This window comes from Eutrema salsugineum, unplaced genomic scaffold (genome assembly GCF_000478725.1).
Source record: "Eutrema salsugineum unplaced genomic scaffold, Eutsalg1_0 scaffold_14, whole genome shotgun sequence".
Taxonomy (NCBI): Eukaryota; Viridiplantae; Streptophyta; class Magnoliopsida; order Brassicales; family Brassicaceae; genus Eutrema; species Eutrema salsugineum.
Window position 1 is genome coordinate 4811954 of NW_006256877.1, and position 10714 is coordinate 4822667.

The 10714-nt window shown below is 35.3% G+C and overlaps 2 protein-coding genes across 6 annotated transcripts; both read right to left on the bottom strand.

Moving 5' to 3' along the window:
* Positions 1-1033: 1033 nt before the first annotated feature.
* LOC18022632 (germin-like protein subfamily 1 member 11) lies at positions 1034-2017 on the bottom strand. Of its 3 annotated transcripts, XM_024158888.1 has the most exons (3): positions 1817-2017; positions 1504-1728; positions 1034-1389 (listed from the first exon to the last, which is right to left on the bottom strand). In XM_024158888.1, the coding sequence occupies exons 1-3, from the start codon at positions 1944-1946 to the stop codon at positions 1190-1192; spliced, it is 555 nt and encodes a 184-aa protein (XP_024014656.1). In that variant the 5' UTR covers positions 1947-2017; the 3' UTR covers positions 1034-1189. The 3 variants fall into 3 exon arrangements, with proteins under 3 accessions (XP_024014656.1, XP_024014655.1, XP_006405677.2); XM_024158887.1 differs by having other exon boundaries at positions 1034-1662; XM_006405614.2 differs by having other exon boundaries at positions 1034-1728.
* A 7225-nt stretch (positions 2018-9242) lies between these two features.
* On the bottom strand, positions 9243-10070 carry LOC18022633 (germin-like protein subfamily 1 member 11). 3 transcript variants are annotated; one of them, XM_024158890.1, is made up of 3 exons: positions 9870-10070; positions 9557-9781; positions 9243-9442 (listed from the first exon to the last, which is right to left on the bottom strand). In XM_024158890.1, exons 1-3 carry the CDS (start codon positions 9997-9999, stop codon positions 9243-9245), a joined length of 555 nt encoding a protein of 184 aa, XP_024014658.1. In that variant the 5' UTR covers positions 10000-10070. The 3 variants fall into 3 exon arrangements, with proteins under 3 accessions (XP_024014658.1, XP_024014657.1, XP_006405678.2); XM_024158889.1 differs by having other exon boundaries at positions 9243-9715; XM_006405615.2 differs by having other exon boundaries at positions 9243-9781.
* Between the last annotated feature and the right edge of the window lie 644 nt (positions 10071-10714).

The window sequence follows — 10714 nt, forward strand, 5'->3', positions numbered from 1 at the left end:
ACGCCGTTGCTCTGTTAGAACCATTTTCCTTTCACCAACAACACCATTTGTCTTCCTGACATCTACACAAACAAGGCCGATGTTCAATAAGTATCTAACTACAAATAAAAAGTAGTCACATTAGTTCTGCACAAGTAGTCATACCTTTCGAACACAAACAAGTAGACAAACCCTAGGTAAATTGTTTACTAGCGGCGGTTTATGGGAGTTGTTATCTTCTTCACTATTTATTTGATGGTCCTTAGGGTCCCCTCCCTAAACCTATCCGTACAGCTCTTACTACACGACAAGTTATTTTGGGGATAAAGTTAACGTTGTTAGTGTTAAAAAGGGAAAGTAGCATATGCGAATTAACAAGTTCGCATGGTCCCTGTCCCGCTCAGAAAAAGCGTTGTCTACCTTTAGGGAGCAAGGGGTATACTGTAATTTCCCTCCTCCTTTTTTGGTTGATTTCCGCTACCCACTTAATTAACTTCTTTTCGCTGGTATTCGCCTAATTCGAGCTCGCAGAAATAATATTGGTGCAAATCACTCTTTAAATAATAAAATTTTATTCACTTAAATACCTTTTATCTTCTTGTTACTACACCAAATTTCCCTTTTTATTTTGTAGACCATCTTTGACTTGCATATTCTTTTGGCAAACATTTTACCTCATTTGTAATTGACATTAAATATATAGCAGAATAGACAGATGTTAGAGAGAAATGAAAATTATTAAAAAAAATAATAATAACAGAAAATGTAGTACATCTGCATGTCTTTTTTTTTCGAGTACGTCAACATGTCTAATTGCTACCAAATAAGACTATAACCAGATAGACAGACAAAATGTATTCTTTTCCGACGACAAGAAAATGTACTCTATTCCAAGTTTTCTTACAAATGGTATCTTCCTTACTGAGTTTTCCGATAAAATACGTACGTCTATTCTTTTTTTTTTCGGAAACTTGTTTAATGACACTTTTCCATCGTAATATGCTATATTAATTGATCATTTGAACAAAAAAAATTAGTGAGAAAAATCTCTGACACGAATGTAATTCATTCATTGTTGATGAAATAAAAACAATAATCATTGACAAATTTGAAGGAAAAAGGCAACGACCAACAATGCATGATCCTTATTTAGACGAATACAAGAAATGCAAGAATGAAATTCCAAAACACAAGTTTTGTTACATCATGATCAGAACTTGTTCTGTAGATCAATGACAACCTTAGGATCCAACTGGAATGCCCTAGCAAGAACGTTCGGGTTTATCGGCGGGTTAGATCCAAACACAGTGTTAGCAATAGTGACAACACCTGGGTTTTGGCTGCTTAGAGCAGCGAATGCAACCGCTGGAGATCGTCCCACATTGGCTTGGAAATGGATGAGTCCTTCTGGAAACACAAACACATCACCCTTGTTCAGTGTCTTGGTGAAGAGACGATTTCCATCTCCGTTTGATGAGACAAAACCTACGAAAAGTGTTCCTTGTTGGACAACCAAGATCTCGGTGGCACGTGGATGGGTATGAGGCGGGTTCTGTCCGTTCACTCCATAGTCAATACGGACAAGCGAGATTCCAAGGGTGTTTAACCCTGGAAGGTTGTTAACATTGACGGCTGTCACATTCGATCCGACTGCATTATTTACGGCTCTTGCATTGTGAAGCCCTGAGAAAAAGAAGTCATCCGCGGTCGCCAGCTTTGGGTCCTTGCAAAACTTTCCGTTCACAAAAACTGAACATAGTACCCAAAAAAGTGTTAAGGATGAGAAATCGAATGAAAATGAGGGTAAAAAACTAGTAGGAAATCAACATTTACATACCGCCATTTGCTGGGGTGTTGACGCCAATACAAAAGTCTTGAAGAGGGCTCGGGTCAGAAGCAATGACCAATGAAAGTGTTAACGCCAAAAGAGAGATAATTGAAAGAAAGGAGATAGTCTTCATTGCCATATATTCAATGAAATGATTCGTGGAAGAAGGGGAAGTGTTTTCGTTTCTTGAGTATGGTTTATTAGTCAAGAGGTAATAAACATATGAGGCATTTGAGCTGAATTTATAGATGATTTTAGATGCTGAACTAGTCTATAGAAATGCATATACTAGACATGTAAATTTAGGAAATTTTGAAAATTTCTGAATTCTAAATTTGAAAGCGTTGATAATTTTTTTTTTTGAAAAATCGTGCTCCCACAACACTCCATCTTTATGGTAAGAATACTTCAATTACAAAAAAAAAACTACAATATGAACATACAATATATTTCTATTTCTAATGAAAAATTATCCAGTTGAAGTTTGAAATGGCAAGTGTTGGCAAGTTATACATAAAATGTTTGATTCATGATTATCTTCCCTCAATTTGTCATTAATATATTTAGTTATATTTCATTTAACACATGCAGCTGAGTTGACTGAATCAAATGTCAATTTGAAACTGTTAGTTTGGTTTGATTGTTTCTATAATTGAGTAGGCACGACAGGACTGTATCAACTTTCATCTATATACATAAATTGATAGTAATAATTTAAAAATACCCTCTAATTTAGGAACATTACATTGTCATAAAAATTTGACTCCAATCGTGAATATATCGTAAATATGTTAGTTTGGTTTTCTTGTTTCTATAATTGAGTAGGCACGATAGGACTGTATCAACTTTTATCTATATACATACATATATTGATAGTAATAATTTAAAAGAAATATGGCCTCTGGTCTTCTTTAGGAACAATGTCATAAAAATTTGACTCCATTGATCGTGAATATATTGTAAATATCTTTGTTTACCCGTTATATCCTGACTGTTCTAACCATCTTCACTTGTTTTTTCCCAGGTTTCGAAGAGATATTCTGGTAACACTCTCGTGTACATGCGTCGGATTTCTGGAAACAACTCCAGCAGGAAAGCAAATTAAAGCAAATAGTTGGAAAGAATTGAGTTGTAATAAGTTTTTTAGTTGATTTTATATAAATTATGAAGTCGTTACGATTTGATATTAAAATACTCTGGAATCTATTAACACTATTATTTAAACTATATTTTAAAATCTATGTTTAAATAACATATAATATGTCATTTTAGTGCGAACCATTTCAAATTCTAGATTGAATAGACCCTCTCAAAATCTTTGGATAAGCATCTGAGACGGTAATCAAATATACTATTATTTGTGAGGTCAAAATCTGATATGTAGTTTTTACAGCGAGTATCTTACGTGTCATTATTAAAAAAGTTATGTGATATTTTAGTTAGTTCTGATAGGTCAATCACTAATTTTACGTTTAAATACCTGTAACATGACTCCGAGTTTAGGTTGACCCGTTGCAGACATGCGGGTATGTGGGTTGACCCGCAAATATATATATGTCAAAGAAAAAAAAACGTTTCAGAAAAAATTAAGACCTTTTGTTATTACTAGAGTCTCTTATAACTTAATTAAAAACCCCAAATATAGCAGCCAAGCAGGAAATTCAAAAGTTAAAAAACCAGAATATTAAAATTGAAACAAAGCTTCTCAGTTCTCCCGTCAAAGACAACATCTGCTTCTAGTCAATTATTTGCAGAAAACTAAATTCAACAGTTCAGTCACCTTTGTAATGGTAAGTTGTTTATTTTTTTAATATTGTTTATGCTTTATCAATTTTATAGAATCTGCCATGCTTATATAAGTTTTTGCAGTAACTAAAATTGAATTCTCGATGTATAATTCTTTTTAATGTATCTTGCATACTCTGTATATATTCATAGGTCTCTCATTCAATAAAATTATAGAATTCCATAAACTTCATATGGTAAACCCTAAACCTTATAAGTCTTCAATAAAATTAAAGATTTATTTTCAGCCCGCGGACTAGTCTGTTTACCCATTGGGCTTGGCGGGGCGGGCTTAGACATAATTTTGTTGTCTGCAATCTTAGCGGGCCAGCCCATCAAAGACCGCAAAAATAAAAATCCGCAGCGGATGTGGCCCGTTGGGCGCGGGCTGGCCCGTTTGACACCCCTATTGACTCTTTTCCTTTGATAATGGTCAGCAATTTTGTTAATGGACCACCGATCTCGAAATCGGCACTAGCCACTGATTTTGGTTATGGACCACTAATATCAAAGTCGGTACTAGCCTAAAGCCTAAGTATCCATCATACTATATATACTCCTCTCGGTTTTATTGTTTTCTTACATATAACATCCGTCTTCTAAGGTCTAGCATCCTTTTTAAAAAATTCATCTACGTTTTTTTTTAAAATCGATATATACTATTATTTATGCATTTCCGTAATGACAACCTACTATTTTTTTATTATGCTTCGCTGATTGAATATTTCATCTCTCGCCTTACAGTAGTATCGTCAGGTAAATAAAAATATGTTTTATTTTTATTTTAATCCGTGATTTAAATGTTTTATTCTGCTTCTAGATGTTCTTCTTATGTAAATCCATTGCCTAATAGTTCTTTCCTTAAAAAATTTATGAATTTTCTGTAGCGAGTAGCAATCGTCGCCTCTGTTATCATCATATTTTGCCATGTCATCTGCCTCCATCTCAAATCGTTTTTATAGAAGATGAACATTTTTCTGCCTGTGTTTACAATGATAAATTTACAGGTTGATTAAAGTGTAGTTAGGACTATCCTAAAGCCATATCGTATATGTATTCTGAATCTGACCCATTGGATTTGGGATCGTAAAAACATCAATGGCATCCCCATCTTTGCAGCAACTCTAGACCGAGTATTATAGCCAATTGTAACCCCAACGTTGGCGAAGCCTACTACTTGAGGGTTTCATTGCATGTCGTTTGCGATCTATGTTTTTATATGCTACTAATAATTAATGGTGTTGTCCACCCTACTTTCAAAGATGCATGTTATGCTTTGGGTTTAATTTACGATGATACCGAGTATGTCAAAAATTTTCTATGAGGCAAGTCAATGGGTTCTTGCTCTTCTCTTCGAATGATGCACACTGCTTTGTTAGGTGCAGGTTCTACGATGAATCCCTTTTGTGTTTGGAGATTCATTCAATGTTTATTAGTAAAGTTTTATCAATTCTTTGCATTGTTTTTAATTTTTTTCCTTAATTATCTTATTTTAACAATTTCTTAGATTTTTAGTTGTGTTCGGATTTTAATTATTTTCCATAATGTACTTTCTAAATTTAATAATCATCAATAAAAATAAACGATTAAACAGATTTCTAATTAGTTTTTGCTAATTAATAATTTATATGTTTTTCTTATTTTTACCCATTCATAATTGTTATTTATTGTTATAAAAGACGTACAAATAGTTTTCATCATAAATCATATATATTGCTCTTTCTTTTATTCACCTATAATTCTTATAACTTAGAAGTAGAAGTATAAAGAAGAAGTCGAAGTTGATGATAAGAACTCAAAACAAAAAGATGAATTTGAATAAAACCATGGAGAAAAAGAAGCAGATGAGAACACGAAATAGTGAAGAAATAAGGATAAGGACAAAAAATGTTGGAGTCAAAGAAGAAAAACGGGAGAAAAAAATTAAAGATGAAGAAAAAAGAGTCACAAGACAAATTAAAGCCATGTTGCATGGTAATGGCTTGTCTTCGTATTCAGATTTCTGGGTGATGATAGAGTAAATCAGTTGCTGAAAGATGGGTCTAGCTACTCCAGAGGGTGTATCAGACGAACAACTGCTTGTATGAGCCGGATGAGGCTGTTTTGGAACGTTCCAACAGTTGGCCATGACTGCAGGAGACGCAACCGCGGGGATTCGACCGTGGGCTGCAAGCAGACCAAGCACGACCATGGGTGGACGCCTCTTGACCGTGGTCACAGGGGATACAACCGCGGGAGAGTGTCTCCTAGGTGAGTTGCTGGATTTGCTTGCTTCTTTGCTTCCTGAATGATCTCCTGGATCTTCTGGCTTAGTATACTTCCTCTCTAGGCCTAGGTCTTCAATGTGAGTTGCTAAATTTTTTTCTCCAAGTTCTTGCATGATCTCCTCAATTTTTTCTTCAACTTCATCGAGAGTATAGACCACATTATCTATGGTTGAGTCAAGCTCTTCGGTTTTGTCAATAACTTTGTATACCTTCTCCGGAACTTCAACCGTGAAGTCATAAGACTCGTTCTTTGCTTCGTTGAAGGCATTTTCTACATCGTCGAGTTTGAAATCCAGGTCCATGATCTTTTTCTTAGCATTGCGGAAGCTCGTGGGTATGCTTTGCTTGTTCTTCCTCCATATTGTTGAATCTATCAGCAATCATGGCTGCATCTTTGGTCGCTCATTCCTCTATCGATTTGACCTGGAAGCAATGTCGTCAATCTTCTCGTTGAAAAGCTTCGATATATCGTTGAACCTTTCGTTAAGAGCAGCTGTAGCAACGGCTTGAGCCTCAATGAATTGCTTGATCATGACTTCATGCTGCTCCAATCGATGATTTATCTGAACGTTCTCATCCTGCTGGAGGATTTGGTGAGGTAGGCGATGAACAGGTGGTCTAGGGTTCGCTATGGGAGGCGTGTAGGGGTCATCCAGGAATGCTCGAAAGTTTGGATTAGAGTTCCGAACCAAGTTGAAGAGGTCGCGTATGTATTGCTCTTCTCTATGTCTGGTGGTTTGAGAAGTGTTGTAAAAACCTCCCTCGTAGTAGAGATTTCGATTTATAGGGTCCATTACTTCGGGAACTGAAACAAAGAGAACCAAAAACAAAAATAAGTAGAAAAAAGGTTCTAGAGTCGATGTACCAACCTTTTAGGGTTTTTCGGAAAAGGAAACGCATGCCTTCCCCGGAAATGGCGCCAAAAACTTGATGTGGTGTGGTGTGCGGGTGTCAAGTTTTACCCTAATGAAATCAATAAGCCGCAAGTGCACCGCTGATCGATTGTAGTACTTAGGGATTGAATCCACAAGGAAGGAGATTCTTTTCGGCAAAAGCCTTCGAAAGAAATATGAAGTAAGGAAGTCTAGAACCATGCAATATTTTAATGGATTTTGGTGATGTCTTTAAAACGTAAAAACTAATATTAACGGGAAAAAATGGAAATCAAAATGATCTAATAACTAAACCTAATAAAATCAACTAAAAACAAAGAAACGACTAAACCTAAATTGCTTGAATGAAAATCGGCTGGAATAAGAAAATAACCTAATGACTAAACTTGTATGAAAATCAGCGAAGACTTATAAAGACGAAATGCTGGGTTTTTAGGGAAATTCTCTCCAGGGGATAAACGATTCAAAGCATTTCTAAAAAGTAAATTAAAAGATCCTAGCTAAATCTTTTAGAACTCGAGTCATGAACGTATGAATACGTAACTGTCGTGATCATAACCAACTATCTCTCGCAACCCTGATAGTAAGTTTCCATTCTGGCCCTGGAAGAGATTGACACTAAGCTTGAAAATGGGCTTCTAGGCCGGACAGACCAATCTCCGTAGACGGGAAGGACGGGACCGGTGCGAAATGGATGTTGGCCATGGGTAGGAATGCTTGCCGGCTGGTTTACGGGACATCTTGCTCTTCGCGTAACTTTTGATTGAACCGTTGGATTGCCATGATGTAAAGTGTGCTGGAAAGCTGGTAATTCTATCCTTAAGATCTCCAAAATTGAGCTGGATCAGATGGTGAGAAAGTCTTTATTTGAGGGTGAACTTCTGATGGTTTGACTCTGAGCTGAAATCTGGTCTTCTATCCATTTTGTTAAGGTTTTTCCTAAGTTTCCTGAAAAGAGTCTTGAAACTACAAGTACTCGAAAAACATAATAAAAACATCTGAAAGCAATAAAGAACATAAAAACAATATTTCAAAACAATCCATAAAAATGGTCAAAATACGGTCTTATCACAACAAGTACTCGACTACTACCTATTGTGTAGATAATCAATTACTGAAAGTAAGATCTAACAATCGCAGATCTGAATACGTTGCAACCCAGATGTAGATAAAAAAGACACTGGTACTGGAAAGAAAAAAAAAAGAACAAATTTGTAAGAATTTGTAGAATAGCGATTTCTAACAACGATGTAAATAGCTAAGTGATAGCTGAATTAATTGAGAATTCTATATCTACACAATCAAATAAATCCAGATGCAGATAACTGCGAGTAAAGGCAGAGTACTGAACAAAAACGAGAACAATACTGAAGAAAAATGAGAACAATAAAATAGAAGTAGTAGAAGTAGCAACAGAGAAGCAAGTACCTTTTAATACTTGTTGCAGAAGAAAAAGTCAGCAGTGATAAAAATTTGTTCATCATGGTCGAAGGTCCAGACCGGGCGATTATGAGATAGAGACTCGCCGTTTAATACACTAGGGTGATATTGACGCATAAGGTCTCCCCGTATAACGGAGAAAGAGAGACGGAGTAGATTTCACTGTATAGAGGAGTACGAATATGAAGGGAGCGATTTTGCCGTAAAAACGGAGATGAAAGGATATGGATGTGGTGGAAATAATTTGAAATTCAAAAATTAATTCTGGGAGCTGAACTTACCTATAAGGGTGGGAGAAAAACTAAATGTAAAGTTGGATAAAAGAAAACGAAGTTATAGAAAAAGTAAAAAAAAAGTAAAATATAAAAAACATATATATTATAAGACATAAAAATGCTAGAGTGAAAAGAAACTGAAGGGGTGTTATGTACTTTTTCTCTTTTTAAATAATAAGATTTTATTCACTTAAATACCTTTTATCTTCTTGTTACGATACCAAATTTCCCTTTTTATTTTGTAGACCATCTTTGACTTGCATATTCTTTTCGCAAACATTTTACCTCATTTGTAATTGACATTAAAAATATTGCAGAATAGACAGATGTTAGAGAGAAATGAAAATTAATAAAAAAATAATAATAACAGAAAATGTAGTACATCTGCATGTCTTTTTTTTTTTCGAGTACGATAGACAGACAAAATGTATTCTTTTCCGACGACAAGAAAATGTACTCTATTCCAAGTTTTCTTACAAATGGTATCTTCCTTATTGAGTTTTCCGATGAAATACGTCTATTCTTTTTGTTTTTTCGGAAACTTGTTTAAAGACACTTTTCCATCGTAATATGCTATATAATTGATCATTTGAACAAAAAAATTTAGTGACAAAATCTCTGACACGAATGTAATTCATTGTTGATGAAATAAAAACAAGAATCATTGACAAATTTGAAGGAAAAAAGCAACGACCAACAATGCATGATCCTTATTTAGACGAATACAAGAAATGCAAGAATGAAATTCCAAAACACAAGTTTTGTTACATCATGATCAGAACTTGTTCTGTAGATCAATGACAACTTTAGGATCCAACTGGAATGCCCTAGCAAGAACGTTCGGGTTTATCGGCGGGTTAGATCCAAACACAGTGTTAGCAATAGTGACAACACCTGGGTTTTGGCTGCTTAGAGCAGCGAATGCAACCGCTGGAGATCGTCCCACATTGGCTTGGAAATGGATGAGTCCTTCTGGAAACACAAACACATCACCCTTGTTCAGTGTCTTGGTGAAGAGACGATTTCCATCTCCGTTTGATGAGACAAAACCTACGAAAAGTGTTCCTTGTTGGACAACCAAGATCTCGGTGGCACGTGGATGGGTATGAGGCGGGTTCTGTCCGTTCACTCCATAGTCAATACGGACAAGCGAGATTCCAAGGGTGTTTAACCCTGGAAGGTTGTTAACATTGACGGCTGTCACATTCGATCCGACTGCATTATTTACGGCTCTTGCATTGTGAAGCCCTGAGAAAAAGAAGTCATCCGCGGTCGCCAGCTTTGGGTCCTTGCAAAACTTTCCGTTCACAAAAACTGAACATAGTACCCAAAAAAGTGTTAAGGATGAGAAATCGAATGAAAATGAGGGTAAAAAACTAGTAGGAAATCAACATTTACGTACCGCCATTTGCTGGGGTGTTGACGCCAATACAAAAGTCTTGAAGAGGGCTCGGGTCAGAAGCAATGACCAATGAAAGTGTTAACGCCAAAAGAGAGATAATTGAAAGAAAGGAGATAGTCTTCATTGCCATATATTCAATGAAATGATTCGTGGAAGAAGGGGAAGTGTTTTCGTTTCTTGAGTATGGTTTATTAGTCAAGAGGTAATAAACATATGAGGCATTTGAGCTGAATTTATAGATGAGTTTAGGTGCTGAACTAGTCTATAGAAATGCATATACTAGACCTGTAAATTTAGGAAATTTTGAAAATTTCTGAATTCTAAATTTGAAAGCGTTGATAATTTTTTTTTTTGAAAAATCGTGCTCCCACAACACTCCATCTTTATGGTAAGAATACTTCAATTACAAAAAAAACTACAATATGAACATACAATATATTTTTATTTCTAATGAAAAATTATCCAGTTGAAGTTTGAAATGGCAAGTGTTGGCAAGTTATACATAAAATGTTTGTTTCATGATTATCTTCCCTCAATTTGTCATTAATATATTTAGTTATATTTCATTTAACACATCCAGCTGAGTTGACTGAATCAAATGTCAATTTGAAACTGTTAGTTTGGTTTGATTGTTTCTATAATTGAGTAGGCACGACAGGACTGTATCAACTTTCATCTATATACATAAATTGATAGTAATAATTTAAAATACCCTCTAATTTAGGAACATTACATTGTCATAAAAATTTGACTCCAATCGTGAATATATCGTAAATATGTTAGTTTGGTTTTCTTGTTTCTATAATTGAGTAGGCACGATAGGACTGTATCAACTTTTATCTATA

What these genes read in the sequence shown, in the direction of transcription:
- LOC18022632 (XM_006405614.2), bottom strand. Translation starts at nt 1,946, where the DNA reads ATGGCAATGAAGACTATCTCCTTTCTTTCAATTATCTCTCTTTTGGCG. An exon ending in CAACACCCCAGCAAATGGCG is followed by an intron (nt 1,729 to 1,816) that starts GTATGTAAATGT and finishes TACTATGTTCAG; the next exon opens with TTTTTGTGAACGGAAAGTTT.
- LOC18022633 (XM_006405615.2), bottom strand. Translation starts at nt 9,999, where the DNA reads ATGGCAATGAAGACTATCTCCTTTCTTTCAATTATCTCTCTTTTGGCG. An exon ending in CAACACCCCAGCAAATGGCG is followed by an intron (nt 9,782 to 9,869) that starts GTACGTAAATGT and finishes TACTATGTTCAG; the next exon opens with TTTTTGTGAACGGAAAGTTT.